At 40.1% G+C, this 27,454-nt stretch overlaps 1 protein-coding gene and 1 long non-coding RNA gene across 2 annotated transcripts in view; both read left to right on the forward strand.

The window, feature by feature from the left end:
* The window catches only part of LOC134809826 (uncharacterized), a 48,628-nt gene extending 21,958 nt beyond the window's left edge, over positions 1-26,670 (forward strand). Inside the window, exons 2-4 of the long non-coding RNA XR_010156384.1 lie at positions 24,441-24,575; positions 25,290-25,448; positions 25,963-26,670. This is a non-coding gene — a long non-coding RNA (uncharacterized LOC134809826). The remainder of the gene's footprint in view (positions 1-24,440; positions 24,576-25,289; positions 25,449-25,962) is intronic.
* Positions 11,933-12,453, forward strand: LOC112208946 (large ribosomal subunit protein eL21-like; the record flags this gene model as incomplete). Its single annotated transcript, XM_054682857.2, has 1 exon — positions 11,933-12,453. A coding segment is annotated over one exon (492 nt), but the record flags the coding sequence as incomplete, so codon positions are not given.
* Positions 26,671-27,454: the final 784 nt, after the last annotated feature.

Raw genomic sequence — 27,454 nt, forward strand, 5'->3', positions numbered from 1 at the left:
ATAAACATCTAAAGTGAAAATGGTCAAAGGCTGTGAATACGCAATTGCAGAAAAAGAAATCCAAAGAATAAACATAATGAAAAGATGTTCCTCTTCACTAGGAATTAGGTAAATTAAAATAAAAATGAGATACTCTGCAATAGATATTGAAAGAAGTTTAAAAGTCTTAAAATACCAAGGGTTGTCAAGAGGGTGAGAGAAAATGGGGACTCTCATATGCTGCTGGTGACCTGAAAGAGCAAATTGGCAATAGCTAGTGCCTGAAGATGCTCATGCCCTGAGACATAACAATTTCATCTCTAGAACATACCTTACAGAAACTCTGACACCTGCACAAAAGGATGCTTAGGACGGCATTGTCTGAATTACAAAACACTGGAAACAGCCTAAAAAACCAACAGTAAGAGAATGAATAAATGATAATAATAAAATTTAATATTACCGACAGTCTAAATGAATGAACTTGATTTATATATATAAATATGAATGAATCTTGAAAAGATTGTTGAATAAACAGGACAATTTGCAAAATGAAAGTGTGTAAATTTATATACATTTAAATATACATGAACTATTGTTGCAGGTATACAATCAAAACAAGATAGGAAAGATGCATATCAATTTACATGAGTGAGTGTCATTAAAGAAGTTGCTTCTACTGTAGGTGTTTTATTTCTTTTTAAAAAATGGCAAATTGTTGAAATTTGTTAAAGACGGCTGGTGGATTCATGGGAGTTTATCATATCATTCTTGATGATATAATATTTTCTTGATGTTTGAAATATTTCATTATGATGATGATAAAAATCTGGAAGGGAGTAAACTAGGTTTACAATAGTTGTCTCTTAAAATTATAGGCAAATTTTCTCTTTGTTATACTTTTCTGAAATTTCCAAAGTAGTCTCCATAAACATATTTATTTTATAATTAGAAAAAATCTAAATTAGTCTACCCTCTATCTCATAAAGTTTTAATGGAAAGGGAACTACTGTAATTATTTTTGGCTTAACTTCTCTGTAGCAGATAGGGTACAGAATTGTGAAGAGTTGAAAGACAGCTGTTCTCCCTCCTCCTCTGCTTTAGATACAGAAAAGGAATTAACATAAAAATGGAAATACCTGTTTTCCTCTCTTTTAACATGAACAAGTCCTTTATCCAGGCCCCAGATGTCTACTTAGGAACTGTCTTCCCCCTGACTCCCCATTCACCTTCACTACAGTGAATTCTGAATTTTGCAACTAGAATCTCCCATCTGAGCTGTCTGGAAATTAGTCTTCATTTTATACCAACACTACTTTTTTTTCTTAAATATTGGTGGGACTTTTAATGAAAGAGAGAGCGAGCATGGACTTGAGAGAGAGCACATGCTCTTGAATGTGGAAGCAAAAGATGAGGTAGAGGCGGAGAGGATGGGGCAGCGTTAAAACATGATGGGTGCAGCAAACCACCATGGCGCGTATATACCTATGTAACAAACCTGCACGTTCTGCACATGTATCCCAGAACTTAAAGTATAACAATAAAAAAAGAGAGAGATAAGCAGTCCTGACATTGGCCAACATGGAGCGATGTCTGCCTTTATCTGGAGTATATCGGGGAGAACATGAGTGCAGTCTCGCACTGGGACAAGTTCCACAGTAGAGTTTCCCACTGGGGAAATCGCAGGGGCCAGCAAGTCTGGAGTGCGAGGGAGAAGACTAGTACTGGGAGAACCATCTTCTTGACGATGACATTCTTTCTGCCAAGTAAGTGTCCAATCTACACTTTTGCTACCTTACTCTTCAGTCGTGGGTACTGAGAGAGAATTCTATCACAGTGCCTGAATAGAATGGTGTGGTTAAGGACACAAAGTTGAAGTATGATTCTAAGCCTGTTCCACAACTAACTAGTTAGGTAACCTTGGGCAAATTATTTCCCATTGTACGCTTAAGAGGTTTCACGTGTAAAATGGGATTGTGTTAGTCTTTTTGTCCATAAAACACAGAAAACAAAAATCAAACTGGCTTTTAAATATACACATGCACTAGGATTTTTTTTTTTAACTTTAAGTTCTGGGATGCAGAACATGCAGGTTTGTTACGTAGGTATACATGTGCCATGGTGGTTTGCTGCACCTGTCAACCCATCATCTAGGTTTTAAGCCTCACATGCATTTGGTATTTGTCCTAATGCTCTCCCTCCACTTGCCCCCCAACCTCTGACAGGCCCCGGTGTGTGATGTTCCCCTCCATGTATCCATGTGTTCTCATTTTTCAACAACCACTTATGAGTGAGAACAAACACTTCTCAGAAGAAGACATTTATGTGGCCAAGAAACATATAAAAAATGCACTACGATTTTTTAAGCCCCCATAACTGTAGGGCAGAGGTAGAAAGCTGAAGAACGCATTTCAGATCTGGCCGGTTTGAAGTTGTCAGACTTTGCCATTGGGAACTGTTTCTCCATGAGCTTTTCTTTCCTCCATGTGGCCACTTTCTCGTTAGGATGGCCCCAGGAGTGGCAAGATGATCACAACTGCGAGCTTCCATCCAAGCTTCAGCAAACTCAGTGGAAAGAAGTGCCTCTTTGCCAACAGTCCCAGCAAAAACCTCATCATGGCTTTCATTGCCTTTGATAGGTCCAACCTTTATCCCAGCCCAACCTTAAACAATTGCCATAGCCAGGAAGATGTATATTTTCCTTGGCAAGACTTGGGTTGTGTGCTTCCTCGTGCAGTTAGGAATGGGAACAATTCCACCCAACTATATAGACATACGCTTCCTGGAAGGTTCCAGGGAAAATGGATTCTGGGCAGGACCAAAGACAAAATAAAACTAGTTTAGAGCTGTGTACTACAGTGGATACAACATCTACTTTTTTCATGAGAATTAAATTAAAATGTCAGAAGAGCACTTGGCACAGTACCTGGCACATGGAAGCATTCTGTCACACTAACTAGTACATTACTAAGTAAATCTTTGTGGAATGAATTTTGAATGTTTGAAAAGCCTCAATAGTAACAATTCTAAGTGGATGCATTTCCCATTTTTAGTGAAAAACTTTAGGAGGGGGTGGCAACTCACAAGCCAACTCTAATTGGGGCTGTGTGGAGTGCTATGTTGAGGATTCTGAGGTTAAGTTTCAGCCCATCAGGAATTGGTGCCATGCTCAATTTGGAATGCCTATAGACTCTCGTTTCATATTTACAGTCTTTGTTCTAGACTAATAGTGAGTATATAAGGGTACTTAGAGAGCCTATCTGCTTAACTTTGGGCTGGGGAATTATTAACATATAAAATTATGGCTGGGTGAGGTGGCTAATCCCAGCACTTTGGCAGGCCAAGGTGGGAGGATCGCTTGAGCCCAGGAGTTCCAGAACAGCCTGGGCAACATAGTGAGACCCCATCTCTACAAAAAATTAAAAATTACCCAGGTGTGGTGGTATATGCCCATAGTCCCAGCTACGTGGGAGGCTGAGGCAGGAGGATCACTTGAACCCAGGAGGTTGAGCCTGCAGTGAGCCATGATCATGCCACTGTACTCCAGCCTGGGCAACAGAGCAAGACCCTGCCGCAAAAAAAAATTAATTACATATAGAGTTTCAATCCATATTAGAACAGCTAATGAAGACCACATTACGTGTAGTTTGAGAAAGGAGAGGGCAGGCATATATCTTATTTACTCCTGTAGATTCAGTACCTACCACGTAGTAGAAGCTCAGTCAGTAATTTTTTGCATTGAAATGAAAATAATTATGCTGAAATTCTTCCCACGGAACCCAGGGGATATTGGTAAAATTAAACCATGTGAAACTTGAGTAGTGTTAATGTTTTGTTCATAAGTTTCATGAATTTTTGCATATATTTCATGGCATTTATATTAAATTCATTAATAAAATATTCCTCTGTGTGAACTCAATAAAACATTTTAAAATAACAATAAAAATGTCCTCCTGCCCTCTTATATATTTTCCAGTAATGTCACTGATTTCTTAGCTCTTTAAGACTTAATGAAAGAACTCTGCAGGGTGGCAAGTTAGTGACAGCAAATGTGGTCTGGCCAGTCAGACATGGAAAAGGTGTGTGTGCCAGGGTCACACTGTTTACAGACAAAACTGCTCTTCTGACATCACTTCACATCTGAAATGATGCCACTTCACATCTGAAATGATGCCACTTCACATGGTCAGGAAATACATGTATTTCTATCACACAGCGTGGGGAATGTGTGTTAGAAATGACTGCATTACCAGGCATAGAATAACTCAGGTATGGCTAACAGGAGGAGTCAAGAACACTGGATATAGGGGCCACAAGAAAATAACACCCTCCATGGTGTAAAGAACATGAGTTTCAAAGACAGACAGACTTGAGTTCAAACCCCCATTCCACCAAGAATGTTGGTATGTTACTTTGTCTCTCTAAGCTTCAATTTCTTTACCTGTAAAACAAAGCTGAAAATGATATTGGCCTCATACATTATTGTGATGGTAAACAAGATATTAATCATAAAGCTCTTAACATATGGCAAGTGCTTAATAAATGATAGCTCTTATTATTGTTGTTGTTTGGATTTTAAGCCCAGCTCATAGGATGTTAGTTGGTAAAACCATAAGATGAGTCAAAGCTTGAGATTTAATTAAACGTATGAACATACATGTGCACACACACATCTAACAGCATAATATGGTGGATTATCTATTGCTATATATCACTGCTGTCATATTCCCTAACATCTCATGCCAAGAATTTCTTGATGTTTTACCCCCATTAATGCATGATATAAAAATAGTCCATTTCATTCTCTTTGGAGTGCTTTTTGAAGATTCATTTTTTTTTTCTTGGATGTCCTTAGGAATCCCTTTATATGGCACTGGGTCAGGATGGGGCAAAACTTTTACCACATAATAGTATTTTGCTGAAGGAGATAAAAACAGCTTGTCACACAACACAGACTGCTTTGTACAAACAATGTTACTAAACCCAAGAGATGTCAATACAATTAAAACATCCAAACCTGCTGTGTTCCCAGTTTTTCTCTCTTATGTATTAAGTATATCATGACATAGCATAAGGAGAATTTGTGCTCCTATTACCTGACTGCTGAGGTCATAAGCACATCTGGCCCATAGTCAGGAGCTGACTTAAAGAAAGATCCCTAATTCTGATTTTTAAAAATTCAAGAGTCACTAATCATTATCATGATAATAGGTAACTGACTAAATACCCATTAGGTATTGTAGTAGCCTAAAATAATGGCCCCCAAAGATATCAGGTCTTAATCCCTGCAACCTGTAAATGTTAATTTATATGGAAAAAGCATCTTTGCAGATGTGGTTAAGATAAGGCTCTTGGGATGGAGAAGTTATAGTAGATTACCCAGATGGGCCTAATGCAGTCACATGGGTGCTTATAAAAGAGAGGTGTGAGGAGATTAGAAAGAAGAGAAGGCAGCATGGTCGTGGAGACAGAGATCAGAGTGATGCCACCACAAGAAGCTGGGATAGAGAAGGGACTGATGGAGTGCAGCCTTGCCAACACCTTGATACTCATACTTGATACCCCAGTGATACTATTTTCAGATTGCTGGCCGCAGAAATTCTCAGAACTATGAGAAAATTATTTTCTGTTGTTTTAAGCCAATAAATTTGTGGTAATTTGTTACAGCAACCACAGAAAACTAATACATGTATCATGCCCTGTGCAGGGTGTGTGTGTGTGTGTGTGTGTATTCTCTGATCCTCACACTAATGCTAAGAACCAAGTATTGTTTGTTTGTTTGTTTGTTTGACACAGAATCTTACTCTGTAGTCCAGGCTGGAGTGCTGTGGAGTGACCTCTGCTCACTGCAACCTCCGCCTCCCCAGCTCAAGCGATTCTTGTGCCTCAGCCTCCTGAGTAGCTGGGATTACAGGTGTGCACCACCACACCCTGCTAGTTTTTATATTTTAATAGAGATGGGGTTTCACTATAATGGCCAGGCTGGTCTCAAACTCCTGGCCTCAAGTGATCCACCGGCCTCTGCCTCCCAAAGTACTGGGATTACAGGCATGAGCCACTGCACCCAGCCAAGTATTGTAGTTTTACAGAGGAAATTGAGGCTCAGAGAGGTTATATAAGTAAACTGAAGGCACACAGTAATTTAGTAGCAGAACTGGAGTTTGAATCCTGGTCTCTCTACTCCTTCCACTCCACCATGCCATTTCTCTCATTCGTCATTCAGCACAATTTAAGCAAATTTGGATAAGCAACTGGGATAAACATGGGAGACTTGAGGTTTTATTTATAAAAGGAGTTTCAAAACACTTGGGTGTAGTAAAGAGTTGGACTGGTTTTGTAGAGTTGTTGCTATGGTTACCACCAGGGTACCACAGGCTTCAAATTCCTGTAGAAATACCTTGTATTTGGAGTTGGGCTTGGTTTTCCAGAGTGACGCCTCTCCAATGCTGAGTCCTAGGCCCTCCCCTGGTGGCAACCTCAGAGAATCTCTTCACATGCCCTTTTTCTTCTATCCTTCTCCCAACAGTATTCTGCTGTTACTTGTAATTGGAAGCTTCTTCACTTAATGGTGTGGTGTGTTCACGTGGATGCATTCTCTAATTTGTAGTTGAGCCTTAGTATTGACTGGGAGGAATGACCCCAGGTCTGGGGACTGTAGCCTTCTTGGTCTTGCTGCCTCTCCCTTGACTGCAGTTGTGGGCCTAATGCACAATCCAACTGCTTTCCAAAAAACCGTTTTTCATTTGTTTGGTTTTTAACCCTGATATCTTCCCTTGGCTGCAATGAGTTTTCACCAATACCCCTAAGGACTACAGTTCTTCGTTGCCCTTTATTCTAAAGAATAGGTTTTATTGAGTAGTGGAGAGGGAGGAAGGTCTGTGTGGGGTTTCTTTCCTTTCCTGCACAGCTACTCTCCCCAACCCCCAGTCTGCACCACAAGGTCACTTCTCAGGGCTTTGTCCAGTCTTCTCTCTGAGTACTCACTGGGCTTCGTGGTGCAAGTATGCAAGAGGGCGTGGACTCCAGCCTCCTCAGCCCCCAGTGGTTTCACATTGTCCTGCCAGCCCTCACTGAGCTTTCATGGACGTACAGCTGTTCTAGCTGAACTCTTCTTACCTTTGTATCTACTTGACTGGGCCCTCACATTTCTTCTTTCACTGCATGCCTCATGTTTCCAAAGATTTTGTACCAGTTGGCTGCTCTATGACCTCTTCTCTACAATAGATTTAAAAGGTTGTGAGTTTAATGTTAGCCCAGCCAACTTCAAATTTCATTGTGAGAATTCGAGTGATGTTTCTTCCAGGTCTCTACAATCTGGGTTGGAAGCTGGAAAAATGATAGAAATGTAAGGGCCTAAACATTCTTAAAGTGACTTCCAGAGTATTATAAAAGACTAAAGCCCATGCTTTTATAAGATTCCTATTTCCCAATCATATGAAATCAACAGAACAGCAATTAGTAAGCATGACTTCTTCACACTAAAGGACGAGCTCAACAGATGAGAAATTTTAACCAATTTCTAGAATTTGCAAAGTACATGATAGACTATATACGGATGACTCAAAGCAGAGAAAGTCCCTGTCTAATGGAGGATGCTGAAGACAAAGAAGCTGAGTTGCCTATGGCGCCAAAGGGACTCTGGACTTGGAAATAGCAGGCTTATTAAAGGGAAAGAGAAAGGTGGTGGCAGAAATCAGAAATACTAACTGGAAACTCGAATGCCATTTACAAACAGTCTATTATGCATTCACACTTCCTACCCCTGCCTTCATTTAGAGATCATAGAGAAGCCAGGAATTTGCCTGTCACAAAAAAGTGGTTCTTTTCTCTTATGTTATATAATCTTACTGGGAAGAGTGCACATTTAGCATGGGTGTTGCTAGCTTAAGAATATCCTTCCTTCTTCTGGCATTTGGATGAACCCTAACATAAGAGTTAGCTCCTTTCCTGCTCACTGTAAAGAAAAACCTCTGTATAACCAAGACTTTGTTATTATTATAAGACAAAAATGTAATTTAAAAATAATAATTTAAAATAATTACTTGTTTACTTCTTACTGTGTGCCAGTACTTGTCTAAGGTAAGATTCCATCAAGAGATAAAACATTTATCAGACATTTGAAAAAGTCAGAAATTGAAGGTAAAGCACTAATATTAAAACAACAGAAAAGTTAACATAAAATAAGAAATAGGTATGTGAGGAGTAAGAAGTGAAATTTTTAAAATTGAAAGACTCCAAATACTAGAAAAAATTCAGAGATCTTGGATTCATAGTGAAAACATTATATAGACATTGAATAATTTAAAAAGAAATGGCTTTGGAAATATTAAAACATGATTTCCCAAATTAAAATATAGTAATAGATTTGTTGGAAGACCAATTTAACAAAATATTCCAAGATATGTAAAAATAATAATAGTGGCTGAATGCCATGCCTCATGCCTGTAATCCCAGTACTTTGGGAGGCTGAGGCAAGTGGATCCCTTGAGCTCAAGAGTTCAAGAGCAGCCTGGGCAACATGGCTAAGCCCCATCTCTACAAAATATACAGAAATATGCTGGGGTAGTGGTGCACGCCTGTAGTCCCACCTACTCGGGAGGCTGAGGTGGGAGGGTCTCTTGAGCTTTGGAGGTGGCGGCTGCAGTGAGCCGAGATAATACCACTACATTCTAGCCTGGGCAACAGAGCAAGATTCCATCTTTAAAAAACTTAAAATAAAATAATCAAAATAGCACACTTTATACACTATATGTATGTAAAGAGAGATAATCAATTCAAGAGATTCGCAATAAAAACATCTGTAAACAATATTTTCATATTTTCAAGTTGCTTGTTTTCTACTATGTGGCTCCCATTGACTTTTGTGTCTTTTCATTAAAGACGCTGCCACATTACGCACACACACACGCACACACATATACACACACATACACACACACACAGATGACGCTTGAAAAACATGGGTTTGAACTGCACAGGTTCACTTTTATGTGGATTTTCTTCTGCCTCTGCCATCCCTGGGACAGACCAACTACTCCTCATCCTCTTCTTCCTCTGTCTACTCAATGTGACAATGAGGAGGATGAAGACTTTATCAGGATCCACTTTCACTTAGTGAATACTAAACATATTTTCTCTTATGATTTTCTTCATAACAATTTCTTTTCTCTAACTTACTTTATTAGAAGAATACAGTATTATACAAAATACGTATCAATAGACTGTTTATGTTACTGGTGAGGCTTCTGGTCAACAGTAGTCTATTAGTAGTTACATTTTTAAGGAGTTAAAAGTTATATGTGTATTTTGGACAGCATGCGGCATGGGTACCCCAACCCTCCTGTTGTTCAAGCATCACCTATATATTCTTTAAGATCCCAGATTATCTGCAAGATCAAAACTACTTGGTCTAAGGTGGATCATACACACTTATGCTCCTATATCAAAGGCCATGGTAAGAAATGCTCTATAACAGCCCTCCTAGTCGAGAAAAACCTATTCCTGAGAGTGGAAAATTTTTGCAACCTCCTGAAGCAAATGAATATAAAACCTCAGACTAGCTCCATCAGCAAAATGTTTTTCAAAATTGCCATTTGACATAGGCTAAATTCTTAAACAGTCTCAAATGAAGAAAGAAAAGATAATGTTAACTTTGAGTAGCATGGGTTTCAGGATGATATTAGACACTCGTATGCTGGTGGCCCTTGCTAAATGCTATTTCAGCCTGAGCCCTCTTTACAGATCATCTCTTTCAGTTGGTAAGAAAGGAAAGAACAGATAAAGAAGCTACCAAATAAAGAATTTAAACCTCTATTATAACTATCTAGCCACTGGTGTTTACAAAAAAATGTATCAGTCATCCCAGCTACTCGGGAGGCTGAGGCAGAAGAATCATTGGTACCAGGGAGGTGGAGGTTGAAGTGAGCCGAGATCGTGCCATTGCACTCCAGCCTGGGCCACAAGAGCGAAACTACGTCTCAAAAAAAAAAAAAAAAAAAAAACAGTCTTCTGTTCTACCTGTGACTAGATTCAATACACATTTTTAAAGAGTGTACTATTTGTTAAACAGTGTGCAAGTTGCTGTATTAATGCAAAGACAAGCAATTCTAGAGGAACTTACAGACTAGGATTTTTTGTTTTGTTTTGTTTTGTTTTTTGAGACACAGTCTTGCTCCGTCACCCAGGCTGGAGTGCAGTGGTGCTATCTTGGCTCACTGCAACATCTGCCTCCTTGGTTCAAGCAATTCTCCTGCCTCAGTCTCCCAAGTAGCTGGAACTACAAGCATGCACCACCACACTCAGCTAATTTTTGCGTTCTTAGTAGAAATGAGGTTTCGCCATGTTGGCCAGGCTGGTCTCAAACACCTGACCTCAGGTGATCCACCCACCTCAGCCTCCCAAAGTGCTGGGATTACAGGCACGAGCCACTGTGCCAGGCCACTTACAGACTAGTTACGGTGATCATGATAATAACTAACTTTGACATAGCACTCACTCTGTACCAGTATTATTATAGATGCTTTACATGCATTCACTTTTAATTTTCACAATTACCCTAGGAGGTGTGTTCTATTATTATCACTCCTATTTTACAATTCAAGAAAATAATGTTTAGAGAGGTTAAAACTTGTCCATAATCTTTTAGCTAATAAGCAACGGAGCCAGAATTTAAACTAGACACTGTGGTTACGAAACCCACGCTCTTAACAGTTTCTAATACTGGAACAAGACAAGGGTACCGTTGACCAGAATATAAAGTGGGGGGAAATAATTGTCATAAGAAATAGATATGAAAGTGACCCCTGTGTTCAAAGAGAAATGCAGCCTGCCATTCTCCCCTCAGCTCACACAGGCTTTCTTTCAGCTCTTCAAGCACACTGAGCACAAAGTCTGAGCTCCTATGGCTCAGGACCTTGGCACGTACTGTTTCCTCAGCCTGGAGTTATTTTTAAGTACTTTATAATTAATTTGATTATACTTAATGGAAATATAATCATATTGATTTTCTTATAATGCATTAGAATTATTTGACATGTTTAATAGTTAATAGTTTATTTGTTCATTTTTCCCATTTGACTATGTTCTGTGAGGGCCAAACTTGCCCTGGTCATGTTTACCATTGAATCCCAAATGACTGCTGCATAGTAGGCCCTCAATATTTGCCTGTTGTTGTTGCAGGGTTGTGGGGAACTTAGGAAAGCCTTCATGCAAGTGGTGGTTTTAAAGCTGGCTTTTTAAGTTTGTTAATATCTTTTAACTTGTGAAGTTGAAGGGGAAGGAAATTTAGGCTGGAGGGTCAGCATCATGTATGTGTAACTTGGTGATCATTAGGCTTAAATGAGAAAACGTATAAGAAACAATTTATAGAGAGTTGAATATTTTTGTGGCAGTGGACTGGTAAGACTGGGAAAATAGGGCAGTGTCTTCTGTAAACTGTATTTAACCTTAATTTACAGATGAGGAAACCTAAAGACCAAAATCTTGTGCCCAAGTTTTCCACAGCTAGCCAGCAGCAGAGTGAGGATTTGTATTTAGGATTGACTCAATGCCCATGAAGTTAATTGCTAAACCATACTATCTCCATGTGAAAAAATCCTGAAACGTCAGGATGTGGAATTGGCACTTGATGGGACAAATCACTGAGCATGGACGGGACTAGGGCCAGCTGAGTACAGCACGCCACAAAACTCAATAATCAAGTTAAATAATATTATAATGCAATATTAAAAAAAAAACAGCACCTGACCAACATGGCGAAACTCCATCTCTAATAATAACAAAGTTTAGCCAGGAGTCGTGGTGGCTGAGTCAGAAGAATCCCTTGAACCCAGGAGGTGGAAATTGCAGTGAGCCGAGATCGCACCATTGCACCACTCCAGCCTGGGTGACAGAACGAGACTCCATCTCAAAAAAGAAACACATGCTTTCGGCCGGAACCGCCATCTTCCAGTAATTCGCCAAAATTACGAACACAAAGGGAAAGAGGAGAGGCACCCGATATATGTTCTCTAGGCCTTTTAGAAAACATGGAGTTGTTCCTTTGGCCACATATATGCGAATCTATAAGAAAGGTGATATTGTAGACATCAAGGGAATGGGTACTGTTCAAAAAGGAATGCCCCACAAGTGTTACCATGGCAAAACTGGAAGAGTCTACAATGTTACCCAGCATGCTGTTGGCATTGTTGTAAACAAACAAGTTAAGGGCAAGATTCTTGCCAAGAGAATTAATGTGCGTATTGAGCACATTAAGCACTCTAAGAGCCGAGATAGCTTCCTGAAACGTGTGAAGGAAAATGATCAGAAAAAGAAAGAAGCCAAAGAGAAAGGTACCTGGGTTCAACTAAAGCGCCAGCCTGCTCCACCCAGAGAAGCACACTTTGTGAGAACCAATGGGAAGGAGCCTGAGCTGCTGGAACCTATTCCCTATGAATTCATGCCATAATAGGTGTTAAAAAAAAAAATAAAGGACCTCTGGGCTACAAAAAAAAAAAAAAAGAAACACACACACACACACACACACACCCAGCAGACAACAACCCCCTGTTCCTTTTTTCTGTTTTTGTAAATAAAGTGATTAAAACCAGGGATGGGATTAGGGTAAGGCAAGTGAGGCAAGGTCACACAAGCGCAGGATTGGATCCTGCTCTTTATTTTAAATACTGATGCTTTGTTTGTCATGGATGACTTTTGCATTCATTTTGATTTTTAAAAATATTTCTTTAAAGTAATATTGGTTCTTATTACTGAGTTTTTACCCTCATAACTTTGACACCCTAGGTGAGTTCTCCACTTGCCTCATAGTTGTTCCAGCCCAATCTGGAAGCATGCTTTCAAAAAGAGTAATCTGACAGTAGCATGGAAGATGATTCAGAGGGGAGGCTGAGAAGAGCAGGCTCAGAGAAGGATATAGACAAGAATGGATCAAGACCCAGATGACTTTTGGAGGCTGAGCTGAGCTCGTGCCACTGCACTGCAGCCCAGGTGACAGAGCTAGAAAAAACACTCAAATAAGCGAATTGACAATAAGGATGGAAACAATGGGGAGAGCGAGAATCTATATGATTTGGCAATTGTGTGGTAGGAGAATGATGACAAGGACTCCAAGACAATGCCATGACTTAAAGGAATTAAAGATAACTCGGGAACTGTGCCACCTTAATGAGAAAAGAAAAGTCAGGAGAAAATCCTGGTTTGGGGGGATGATATCAAGTGTGAGGTTAGGGGTATGAGACAGCAGCGTGCATTTGAGGGGTTTTAGCCCTATTTTTAGGCTATTGCTACTGTTACATAACAGCTTTAGAATATAAAACATTTGGCCGGGTGCAGTGGCTCACGCCTGTTATCCCAGCACTTTGGGAGGCTGAGATAGGTGGATCACTTGAGGTCAGGAGTTCAAGACCAGCCTGGCCAACATGGTGAAACCCCATCTCTACTAAAAATACAAAAATTAGCCAGACGCGGTGGCATGCGCCTGTACTCCCAGCTACTCAGGAAGCTGAGGCAGAGAATCACTTGAACCTGGGAGGTGGGGACTGCAGTGAGCCAAGGTCATGCCATTGCACTCCAGCCCAGGCAACAGAGCAAGACTCTGTCTTAAAAAAAAAAAAAGTATATATAAATACATTTTTTAAAATGTATCTTTAAAAAATGTATATATATATATATATATCACATTTGAAATAATTGAGGCAATGATTAAAACTTGGAAATCATTTTGTTCTAGAATTTTTATGATATATTTTTATTAACTTGGTAATAAAGTTTTTGGCTTTCTTTTTTTTTCGGACGGAGTCTCGCTCTGTCCCCCAGGCTGGAGTGCAGTGGCACGACCTCAGCTCACTGCAAGCTCCGCCTCCCGGGTTCACGCCATTCTCCTGCCTCAGTCTCCCGAGTACTGTGACTGCAGGCGGCCGCCACCACGCCCGGCTAATTTTTTTGTATTTTTTTTTTTTTAGTAGAGACGGGGTTTCACCGTGTTAACCACGATGGTCTCAATCTCCTGACCTCGTGATCCGCCAGCCTCGGTCTCCCAAAGTGCTGGGATTACAGGCATGATGTTTGGCTTTTTAAAGGTAAAATGACCATAATGTCCATTTCTCATTTCTTCCATGGAAGAGATAATATAGGATTTATTTATATGCTTAATATCAAGATTTTCCTTTTTTGATCTCATATCTGGCATCCTAAATGTTAAGGGGTGTTAAAACAAACACTCCATCTCTCTGAGGTGTTTTCTGTCTCCATAAACATTCACCCAGCTACTTTATTAGTTGTTTTCTTTCTTTAAACCCCTTCTTAACTGAAGTATTTAAACTATTTTTTTCTGAACTTCCCCTAAGTATTTTGCTATTTCATAAAGCAAAGCATTTAAAAATGTATCCATTTACTAGCAATGTCTTTGGAAGGCCTTTCAGCCCATTGTGTTATACAAAACCCTATTGTGTATATGTAACCCAAACTAGTTTCAGGCTATTTTTACCATAGACGCTCACATTGGTTTGAGCATTTTAATTGAATCAGACAAGCAACCAATAGCTAACTTGGTCAGTAACCAGTCATTCACTGAAAACAGTCGAACAGATTGTGTCTGTAGACACAGCCTCAATCTTTTTGTTAGCACAGCCATTTTGGTTTTCTCCACTTAATCTCATTAAGGGTAGCCCCCTCCCTCCACCTGACATATGACTTTCTAGGTTTCCCTGGCTCAATGAATGTTTAAGTTTCCAATTACACGTCCCCAGATGCATTTGTTCTGCCTTAATTCTTTTTGTTCTTCCCCATCAATGTACTTAATATACTTTGATCCATTGTATTTTTCATTTGTCATAACTTGTTTTTATTTGGGTTTCCAGTTTAGGGTATTATCATTTTAGTATTAGGCATGCATACCATCTGTGTCTGTACCGGCATTGAAATATCCTTATCTTGGCTTCCTTTCATCTTTCTCTGATACTGGGGATGGACGAAGGCCTTGTGTCTAATAAGTCATTTGCATCAGCATGTCCCAAATGACCAAGAGATGAGGATGGGAGAGATTAGCATGGTAATCTCATTCTGATGGATAAAATTAGCAGAGATATTCCCCACAAATGGAGAGCTGCCGTTGGCGAACTGCTGTGCTTAGAATCAATTACTAAATTACTTTGAGCTCTAAGTTGACATTAACAGAAAAAAATTGCCATCGACTGAAGGGAAATAAGATAAAAAATATGCGATCATTAAATCTCTCGCTACTATTCACGAATGTGACTCACAAGAATGGTACACAAAATAGGGCAGAATTTAATTTTTAACAGTGCCCCCTGTCAACATTTCATCCTGAGCTTCTCTGTGGCCTGTGAGCCTGCCGTGGCCTTTCCTATTTATTTGCAGAAGAAGGAGAAGCCGGGAGAAGAGGAGAGATCTGGTTCAATCCCTCCACTTTTCTCCAAGGCTGGGCAGCTAACTCAGGAGCCCCAAGGGCAATTTCTGATGCCTCAGCCACCCAATCATGCCAAGCAGGGGTTGGCAGTCTTGTCTCCCTATGTCCAAAGGAGAGCCACACCAGGCAGGGCCTACTGACATTCTGAATGCCTCCTTCTGACCAATATCAACAACATCAATGTGAAGCTAGCTCTCTCGGTTTCTACTAGCCCAAGCTGACTGGGAAATGATGACTATAAATGTTTCCTTAGAGCATCACTAGTACTGCTAGCCCTTCCAGAAGTTGATGAACTCACACAGCATTTCTTATTAATACAAAATACCTCTACTAAGAAAAGCCTTTCTCTGCTTAGAAACACATTCTTGTCTCAATGGGGAGAAAGGAGTAATGATGGGCATAAACAAGGAAATTAGTTCATATAAGGAAAGAAGCTTTAAAATAGCTTTTTTTTTTTTAAGCCAGGGCCTGGGGAATCCCAGTGGCATAGTAATTGTTAATATTATTAGCACAATATACATATCAGCTGTCGAGATATTATGAGGACTTGAATTCAGTCTCTGTTGGGGGAGTCAGGGTCAACATCATTAACTATAGATCTTGTCTCAGTTTCCATATAGATGCCTCAGGGCAAGTGTCTGCCAAATACATCTCTATAGATGGGCATAACCATAGGATATACAAGAGGCCCATCACACACATCAGTAATAGACAACAAGCTTTTGTTTATCTGAAGGTTTACTGGAATTAACTGATTAGTGTCAACTTGACACAATAACTTTTGTCTACAACGCAGTAGATCATTTTGATGGTTTTATTGATGGAGTGTGTTGTCTAATGTAAATCATAGGGGAGGTTGAATTTAGATAAAGTCTGGCACATTTTTCTTAAGAGGAAACTGAAAAAGCTGTTTGTAAATGCACCCTTGACAGGCCACCTTCTGCAGTCTTATAGATATTAAGATAGTAATTGTGATATTAATAATAATAATTACAAGGGAGAGTTGTAATTGAAATGTATGCAAGTCAGCGGTTGGCAAATGCATCTTTAAGAGGACACATTTTGTGCTCTTACAGATATTACAACAAAATTGTGGTATTAATAACAGTGACTAGAAGGGAGATTTGTAAGTGAAATGTAAGCAATCCATTCTTAAATTAAACTTAGAACACAAAACCATTAAAGGGAAATGAGAAAATAAGGCTAGGTTGTTAAGAGTGACACAACTTTCATGTAAAAATTGCCTGCAAAAATGGCAGAGAAATGAAACGAGAGCAAGTGGGAGTTTATATACTTACATGGAATTTTAAATAACTATAAACAAAATGTATTCAAAGGCTAAATTCTAACTTGGGGGAAAAAGTAAAAATAGATTCTAAGCTTTGAGGGATTATTTGCGGTAAACATCATCAACATGTATCAATCCAAGCAAACTATATGCACAGTTAATTTTGAGATTTGGGTAAACCAAATCTAGAATAATTAACCATGAGTATTCTTGGTAATTTAAAGTTTCCTGAATCAAAGAGTTTCTAGAAACAATTCATCACTTTAATTTTTTTCCAGTTTTGTCCTAAGAGTCTCTTTTAAAATATAAGGGTTGCAGTTTTATGAACCCAAATTCCAGAAAGAAAAAGGATGACTTACTCTAGTCACAGAAGAAATGTCAGAGTCTATCCTTGAAAGTAGAAATAGGGTGAGTGCCAGGGAGTGGAGGAGCTTAAATGAATAAAAAGACGAAGTAGACACTTACCAAACAGGCACCCTTTAACCCTACAATCACTTCCTACTATTGGGATACAACTTTTTTCTTTCATAATATTATGTTTTGTTGAAATTAGGTCAGTCTAAGATCTGAGACACACTGAACTGCAAAATGGAGTAATTCTCTTCTGAGTGTCTCGTCAATGGTGTCTCCCAAAGGCTCCAATTAGCTGTCTCAATCTGGTTTTAGGAGAGAATTGTTTTCTATTCTTCATGAGAAAATATACTACCATCTTGTCCCTTGGTTATACTTCTTTTTTCCCCCTATGTCCTCTGTGCTTGTGTTGTATTGCAAATAACAACTGCACAGATCATAGAGTGGTGTTAATTCCCATTTGGAAGCCTCTCAGAGTCATACTTTTCTCTTTTGGGTTCTTAAGACTGAAAAAATGAGAATGCCAAAGGAATTTCTTGTCCTGAAAAAGGAGTATCTCATCATTCACCTGCAAGTGTTGAATAGCTTCTATATACACCGTACAAAGAATAACACATGCTTTTAAATATTCATAAACAAACAAAAAAAGTCACAAAAGCTTCTTGTGTCTCCTGCAAACTTCTCTCTAGCTAGATTCTCCGGCTGGAACAGGTCACCTGAGGGTCGCCTCGGGCCCCAGTATCCTTCAAACAAAAAAGACCTACGTCTCCTTTCTCCAAGCCATGGACCTAGAAGAACAAAAGCTTTTGGGAAGGGTGGGTAAGGGAGGGTTAGTAAATTAACCCATCCGGGCAAAAATGAATGAGTTTAACTAAGTAGAAAATTACACAAAAATAGTCAGAAGCATTTTACAAAATAGAAGAGAGAATATAATTCTTCCATACACTTAGGCTGACAATATCAATATCAGCCAACATGCACTGATTGACAGGCATAATGGTTTCATTTTATTTCATCTTTTCAGCCTCTCTTTGTTAAGGATTATCATCACCATTTTCTAGATAGAAAAACTGAGGTTCTTTCAGGTTAACTAACACAAATCAAAGTTACACAGATAAATGGCAGGGCTGGAAATTTAACCCGGGGTTCAAAAAGACTCTGATTTTAACCATGCTATTTTACCTCCCTCCTTGTGCCCTCCTGAGCTGGGGTTCACTTGGTCGCCCACCCCCACCTCACCCGGGGTGGCCCTGAGACAGCTGAGGGGAGAAGCTGAAGGGTCTTCATTGTTCGTGAGGCAGGGCTCGGGCTGGGAGTCCAGCAATCTGCCCTTGGGCAGTGTCTGAAGCCTCAGCCCGCAGTCTCTCTCTAACAATCACTGACAGCGTCCAAGGGTTTCTGAGGGCAGAAAGACCCAGCCCTGGGAGTGGGGGAGAGAGAGGAAGAGGAAGATGAGTCTCTTTTACCCCTTATTAGTCATCCTCCAGATTCCTCAGAAGACAGAGAAAGGCGGGGAGAGAGAGAGAGAGAGAGAGAGACCTAGCAGCAAAGCAGGATTGGATGTTTCCCTCCCATACCCCAAAAAGGCTCTGATGGTCAAGCCCTTGTAATTTGTTACATTGTAATTTAGCCCTACGACGTGTTCAGATGGGCAAAAACCAGATGTGGGGAAAATGCAAACACAAACCTTTCCTGTTACCCTTCTGCAGCCTCCTTGTTCAGTGTTCCTGTAATTTCCTGGGAGCCACATGTTGGGTTCTAGGAAAGTGCAAGATGCCCAGGACCCAGTTTCCACGTGATCCCTTCATGTTAACTGGCTTTTACTTTGTCCACCACCTCACTCCTGGGGTTCCACAATAGGATGCTCTTCCTTACGCTCTCTGAGCTTTAAATATTGGGCATCTCTGCTCTGACATTCTCTACAACCTACATGTTTAACAAGGAGGGGCAAAAGATTGAGTATTTAAATTATGGCACATCCACTCCAGATATTATTTTGACATTTCAGATGCCGCTGGAGGTAATATAATAGCTTCATGCTTATAAAGCTAAGTATAGAGAACAATATTCAAGATTAAACATAAACTCTCATGATGGCATATCCAGGTGGTTGAAGCATGGACTTTGGAGTCAGACTGACCTGAACTAGACTCTGCCCTTTGCCCGCCATGTGACTCTGGGCAAGTTTTTGCACCTTCCATAGCCTCTGCTTTTTCTTCTGTAAGAATGGTGATAGCCAACACAGAGTTGTTATGAGGATTAAATGAGATGATATCAGTTTGAAGTTTCGCAAAGTATCAGGCTTGTTGCAAGCATAAAATAAATGGTACCCCATTATCTTAGAAAGAAAATTGAATGTAGGGGAGGGAAGTGGAAATTCTCCTAAATCCAAAATGTTTGTGAAATTCTCCAAATGAGTGAAAGTGGAGTTAAAAAAAACTCAGGAGAAGGGATTTCTGGGTGGGAGCCACTTACTTGAGATCAGCCTGGTCAGTTTTCAGGATCCACTGAGAGAAGCCCATTGGACACTTCTTGGATTATGGACCTCCACATGGGCAAAACACAAGACTGTGTTCTTGGCACATTTAGGATCTACTTATATTCACCACTGGCTTTATATTCAATATTTAAAAGGATCCAATTAAGTGAAACAACAATGGAAAGAAATCTACCTGGCAATTTTTATCCCCAGTGGGGGTAAAAATATATTTATAGACATGATTATATGTCATTCATCCAGCCACTCTTTACTAATCACTCTTCTGTACCATGATGCTGCATTCCTTTCTAGGGTCTTGGGATTAGGCCAGAAAGACACAGCCCTGCCTTATGTTGCTTACCCACCTAAGGTGCTGTGCAAAAACCTTGCAAGGGCAACTTCTGGGCAGTGGAAATAAACCTGGTTTGCCTCTTTGGGTTATTCTATGCTTTCTTGCATTTCTATAATAGACACATATTTTGTTGTATTCAAGAAAAAAATTTATTTTAAAAAATTTATCTGCTACGAAATAATGAGTTCAAGCACATTTTAAATTTTCAGTTGATGGGTGGGTGTCAGGGTAAGCCAACTTCAGAGTCTCCTACATTTCTTGTGAATGTGAGAGCAGCTCCACCTGGCTCTAGCAGTAAGCCTCTTTGAGCACTGGGAAACTTCACTTGCCAGGAAGGTAGGAGCAGCAAGTCTTAATATTCCTTCCTTCTTCTCCTCCTTAAGATGCACTATGAAGCCCAGAGAATGTGGCTTGGATTACTTTTGAACATGGTCATTTCTAAGAATTGACTTTATGTATTAGTCTGTTCTCATATTCCTATAAAGAAATATTTGAGACTGGGTAATTTATAAAGAAAAGAGATTTAATTAGCTCATAGTTCTGCAGGCTGTACAGGATGCAAGATGCTGGCATCTGCCTGGATTCTGGTAAGGCCTCAGGAAACTTACAATCATGGCAGAAGGCAAATTTCATCTCACATGGTGGGAGCAGGAGCAAGAGAGAAGAGAGTGAAGGGGGAGGTGCTACACATTTTTAAACAAACAGATCTTGCAAGAATTAACTCACTGTCATGAGAACAGCACCAAGCAGATGGTGCTAAATCATTCATGAAAAATCTATCCCCATGATCCAAACACCTTCCACTAGGCCTCACCTCCAACACTGGGGACTACAATTCAACATGCGATTTGGTGGGGACTCAGATCCAAACCCTATTACTTTGTTTTAGAAATTCATTTCTATAACTTAAAATTATTACTAGAATTTCTTGACCTCCTACATCGTACAAAGCACTGTGAATATATTCTCATTTGATCTTGACAATAAACTAAAGGAATATATTATTATGATTAAATAAGTTGCCCATAGTTATAGAATAAGTGTCAAAACTGGAGTCAAATGAGAAAAATCAGACTCCAAAACCTAGATTTTCAACCACACTACTCCACTGCATCCTGAACTACTGCTTACCAAATGATATGGGCCTTATGGATCTATATTTAAGATGGGGTCAACCTTAAATGCTGGAGAACCAACAACTTGGGTTCAGGTTAATGCCTGAACCCCAAAACCAGTTATCAGTAATTCCTCTTTTCTTGCTGCCCCAGGGCAAACACCAAACCCTTTGCTTTTGTTAATTTCATTGATAATTGCTACCAGGAATCATGTGAGGACTACAAAATTTAATAGGAATAAGCAAATTACAGGAAAAGCAGAGCCTCATGAGAGTGGTGCTCAAATATGGGCCAGATTCTCATATTCATAACAATATGAAAGAATAATTAATCATATGGCCATTATTTTTTGAACACCATCTCTGTACCATGTCCTCTTCTAAGTGCTTTATAGGTACTACCTTGCTTTTGAGGAAACTGAGGCACAAATTAAGGAAACTGAGGTTTATCAACTTGCTCAAGTTCACAAAGAACCTGGATCCTGACCTAGACCATCTGGATCCAGAACCATACTCTTAACCAATATTCTTCCACTGCCTTTACTGGCTAGCCTAGCTGCAGAGGACAGAATGGGTAGAAGAGAGAGATTTCAGCTCTGTACAAAAACAAAACAAAAACAAACAAACAAACAAAAATCTTCCAGATGCTTGGAGCTGTCCAATATCATGGTGAATTACCTTAAAATGACAAGCACTCTTCCATTGGAAACGTAGTCAAGGCTAGGTTTATGCAACCTGGGATGCTGAGCAGGTAATCTCTGCATTGTGTGACAGGTTGAAATAGCCTCAAAAGAGAACTGAGTTAGATCGGAGCTTTCAGATTTTGTGCTCTCTCACACTAGGATGCAGTCTCCACCTTTAGATTCCCTAGCCTGGGACCACTGTGAATTCCAGATAAACTAACATTTATTGAGGCATCAGTTTCCTCCTTTCCCCCCTATCAAAATGTAAGAGCTACACAAGCTTGAAGATCGGACCAAGTATCTCTGTTTTCACTCTTCCTCCACTAGATGTCCTGCTTCTAAGACCCTTCCAACTCTGAGGTTCCACCATTCTTTCTGTGGGACACTAATTGTTGAAATACACCTGATATGCAAGAGAAGGATTTTCACCACGTTGCACAAGAAGCTAATGGATCTCAGGATTCATATAAAAGGCTTCTCCTAAAGCAGAATTAATATTTCTCACCACTTCCACTATTACCCCAAAGGGTCAACCCACCATATTCTTTCCCCTGGGCAATTGCAATAGCCTCATCATTGTCTGCTTGCACTCATATCTGCCCTATATCAGTTCTTCACATGGCAGCCAGAATGATCCTTAATATATATTAATCAGGCCATATCAATTATCAGTTCAAAGCCTTTCACTGACTTTCTGTTTCTATTAAAATGAAAGACAAAGTCCTTGCAATGATCTCCAAGACCCTTTGTGATGGGTCCTCCTCCACCCCTGGCCTCACCTCCCATGCCTGCCCCCTCATTCATTCTGCTCCAGCCACTGGCCCCATCCTCTAACACACCATGAATTGCTCCTGCTTCAGGACGTCACATTTGCTGTTCCACCTGCCTGAAATACTCTTCCCCCATATAGCTTTATGACTCACTGCCTCACTTCCTCCATGGAGCTGCTAAAATCTCAGCCTTATCAAGGCCTACAACTAGTCCCAAAGGACAATTTCAAAAAAGGGCACCCTCTTAATCAAGTGCTTTGATCCTATCTGCCAGAAAGTTTTCACAGCAACACAACCTATAACAACCATGAGGAGAAAAGCAACCTATGGACTTGTACAAAGTACAATCCCAAGTCATAGCTCCAGATGGGAAGTTCTCTGACTACTCCATGTAAAAGAGCAATACCTGCATCCCCCTGCAGCACCCCCATCTTCCTAACCTTGTACATTCTTCTCTCTAGGACTTATTACCATCTAATACAGTTCATATCTATTGGTTTATTTGTTTGCTGACTGTCTCTCCACTCTGCCACTAGAATGAAAGAAGCCAAGGGCTTTGTGTTATTCAATGTTGTACCCCAGCACCTACTACCATGCCTGCCACATAGAAAGCACTCAAATATTTGTTCAATGAATGAATGACAGAATGTTCTCAGCAACGTAGACTGCAGAGTTGAACATGATCAGGAAAATGTGGGAGGAAATTATGACTTTAAATAGAAATAGGTAGCTGCAAGGTTAAGTGCCCAAAGTATATATAAATGGACAGATCATGTAAATCTATGCATATGTCTGAGCAAATTCAAGAAGAAGAAACAAGGCAGGACACTTAAAACCATTCCTGTTGCCTGTGAGCTGGCTTCTCCACTGGTGCAAGCACCCAATTTGTAGATCTGACGAGAGGTGACAACGTTCTAGAGGTGTGTGCATTGTTCCAAGCCAGGGGCTGTGAACACGAAGGTGGCAGAGGCAGAAAAATAAAACTGATCCTCCTTCACAGTCCTTCTTATCATCAGCCCCCACACAGCCATACCAAGAAAAAAGAGAGCAAGTGAAGCCTAAGATGTAACAGAGTGGTTTTCACCCATCTGGAGTCAAAGCTGCAGCCCAGAGACTGCTCTCTAAAGAAGTGTCTGCTGGCCTGAGAGACCACCTGTCTTGATGATGAGCAAATAAACAGCTCCACTCACTAGGATTTCACAATCTAAGAGGGTCTCTGAGGATATCATATCAAAACACATAGAGGACCATTTATGAGCAGACAGCTATTTAAAACAAAAATATGGGAGAAATTAAACAGAAGCAAGCTTCTAGGTAAAGGAAAAATATTGAGCTCAATTTATTCCATTATATGCTCCTCCTTTGTAGAAATGCAAAGAAACATGGAGCATAATTTGGCCCACCTCTGCTTTGATGACCTGTATGAAAAAAGGGTTTCTTCTTTCAGCCTGAAACTCCTGTAAGAGCAGTAGATATAAGTCGTATTGGTCAGAGCCTTGGCTACACATTTTCCATGGAATGTAAACATACATTGAAAGATTTGTTTTGTGGGGGTGCTTAGTGACCATGTAATCAGCTACATTTGATGCTCCTCTTCAGGGAAAAGGATGTAAACTCTCCCAAGGTCATGACTGATATAATTTGGGTGAAACATCTCATCCATTTCTGAGGCAAATCCACTTTGTTCTTAAATAATTAAAATATTTAATCCCAAAATTTCTTTTCTGCCCCTATATGTGTCAACCAGGGCTGTGTGAGCAACAGAAATCCTTGAGTCACATAAACAATTTTTATTGTAAAATGCTATCAGAACTGTGTGTGTTTTAGTATAATCCATTTTCTGTCAGGCATTTCACTTAATGATATTTCCTCTTCTACTTATGTATTTCATTATCTGTTTTTGTGTCTTCAGAAACACAATAAACTATAATGAACATGAAAAGATTGGTATGCTTTTCAGAGCATGCTTCATTTTTCATCTTTAATGGATCTTTTTGTAGGGTTCTCACAACCAATTGAAAGAGAATAAAACATTCTCTTGCTTCATAACCAAAGTGCTGCTCACACTTTCAGCAACCTTTGGAAGGGGAATCCTGGCTATTGATGTCCCTGGAAAGAGAGTGGTAGAAGAAAAGGTAAGTACCTTTGCTTGAGAAAAGAGCAGCCTCCCTCCAGCCACAGACATTCAATGGCCACACCCTCTAACTTCCTCTACTTCATTCCTTCTGCCTTCCTTTCCTAGATAGGCTGATGTTTTGGGTCAGTTCTAATTGCATTTGTGTTTTGCATTAAAACACACAGTATTCACTGTTCCGCAGACATTATTTTTGAGAATATAAAGCACAATTTCTTCTCTCCATTCCTTTAAAAATATTTTTTCTTCCCTCTTTTGAGAAATTTCCTGAGAGTAAAGAAAATGTAGTTACAGTCACCTGGAATCTTGCTACTCAAGTTGTGGCCCTCAGACCAGCCACATCAGTATCACCTGGGAGCTAGTTGGAAGTGCAGAATCCCAGGCTCCACCCCAGACATACTGAATCAGAATTTGTATTTTAACAAGATCCCCAGGTAATTCACTGGCACATTTGAGTTTAAAAAGCACTGAGTTAGGTCAAATTGAGTGGAATAAATGAAGCCAAATATAAAGTTTAGATATGGAAAAACATTAATGCACAAAATGACTTTGATCTTCTAAGAATGTGGTAAGAGAGGCTTACATAGTTTAAATATTTCTTTCATCTGACCGTCTTTTCACGTTTCCCAAGTGCATAAAAGTATATGAGTGGAAATGTACAATGTCCCAAGAGAACATTTATAAAAATCTGTCTGGCATTTTTTTTCTGTATCAGAAATTGAAGACATGGAAGAAAGATGAAAACGCTGGCTACTAAATACCTATGTGTGGTTACTGAGTGTGGTATACTTGGACACCGAGCTCCCCCACCTATCAGATGTCACAAAGAGTCCTCTTACTCTTGGATAATTTCAAATCAAACTGACCTCCCCAGGTAAGCCCCTTGTCACTTTCAGAAGGATCCCTTTTAATGTGTGCTCCACTAAGATTTCAAACTCAGAAACTCAAGACTTTATTAAGTTGCTACACTTTCAAGCTCAGTAGGACATTTTGACTTGGAAGGGAAATTACTTGGTAAAATGACGAGCTATTCATTTGCCTGGGAATAGGAGGTTTCAGAGAATGTAGAATTTTCAGTTTTAAAACTGAGACAGTCTCAGCATAACTGGGTTGGTTGATCACCCTATTCTAACATCATTTATGACACCCAATTGGCCTAATGAAATTGGCCACAAAAACTAACTTGTGAAGGCAAACAACTTTCATAGAAATAATTTACTGAAACTGCAAGGGAATTCTCTGAGCCCTCATATTCGAGAGGCACAGAATCGAACAGATCATCCAAGCAGATTTCTTTAAATTGGCTGGAAGTGCACAGCTCTTGTTTCGGCATCAATAGATGTGTTCAGTTTCAACTAAGCAGTTCACTAACTGCATTGACTTTTAAGGCCAAGTTGAAGGTATTGAGAAAATATCCAGATGACACAGAAACTGGAATGCTCAGAGACTGATGAACAAAGGGAGAATTTTGCTCCTGTTGCTTATTCCTGGGACACCTCTAGCTGGGAATACATATCCCAGGGCTGTTAGTAGTTTTAACCTTTCTTTGGCCACTTGATGGTCGAACCATTCTAGTACATCCCTGTGCCTAAGGGCTCTCAGAATACTCTGGGAATACAAGTTCGTGCTCAAGGTCCAACAGCTGTCAGAGCAGATGGCTGGGGATTTGTTTACTGTGGTCCTAAGTATTACCCTTTAGCTCTAAGGCACTGGGAACAATTTGACAAATTTGATTAACTGAGAACAATATGATGCTTGCCTGGAAAGCTCACTCCACACTTTCACAGAGTTCCTTATGTTCTTTTCATGGTCTGAGGATACAGGATGATATTAGCTACCACCTCAGTCCAATGAAACTATCAGAGAAAACAAAAAAGTCACCCTTGGCTACCCCTTTTGTTTTACAACTGAATGTTTGTGGTTCACATGTACAGCCAGCTGTTCTATCAGAGATGCTCAGAGCATACCTAGTCCTGCCTTTAAGAAAAAGAAATGTGACTTCATGTTCCATGGCACTCTATAGCTTATTTGTCAATTACAAAGTGTGTCTGCTTTGTGAAACTAAAAATAAATAGTTAATCTGCTGGAAAATCTTATTCTACCTTCCCAACTTGCCTCTGTTTTTCGTCCTCTCAACTTCCAGTAGTTTCTTTGGTGAACATCTCACGGACGGCTTGCAAAGCATTTTGTGCTTTGAGATGGCGTGTATATCCCTGGGTCTGTGAAAGGCCACTGCTGCAGGGTGGGGAGACAATAGTCAGCTCTGGGAAGTCTGTGGGAATTCCTGAGGGAGCTGCAAGTTACTATGAATAGCCCAGCATTCGAAGAAGATTTGCAGAGGAGTCTCCTGCTGTGCCCTCTAGCTCTCTACTTGATGGAGACAAACCCAGGGCCTGAGAGGTTGGGAAGGGCTCAGGGAGGACGCCCATTAGGGGACAGGCTTTCTTGTGTCCAGATTCCACTTGGGTGACCCTGGGAAGAGAGACTGCTGGCTCTTTTCCGGAGCCACAATGCTCCATTTACAAGCTGCAATTAGTCGCAAGCAAAATTTGTGCATCCACTACTAACTGTCAGCTCAAGAGGTTGAAAGTTCAGTCCTGGGGAGGTCAGGACGTCTTCCAAGGGACGGATGACTTTGCTTACAACCTCCCCTCCCCCAGTACAGTGGGGACCCTTCTGTAGGGGAGAGAACCACATTCCATAGAGGGATGCCTGCAAAACTGAATGATCTATGCCAGACAGGCTCATGGTTCTGGGACTAGGCATAGTAGGCAGATGTACCCGTTATACAGTGACTTTTCTACAGCAGAATATTGACTTAATTTATAATAAATATAGCCATTTGAGAAGAGCAAGGCAAGTAATGCTGTAGTGCTGTTA

Source organism: Pan troglodytes, chromosome 3, assembly GCF_028858775.2.
Source record: "Pan troglodytes isolate AG18354 chromosome 3, NHGRI_mPanTro3-v2.0_pri, whole genome shotgun sequence".
Taxonomy (NCBI): Eukaryota; Metazoa; Chordata; class Mammalia; order Primates; family Hominidae; genus Pan; species Pan troglodytes.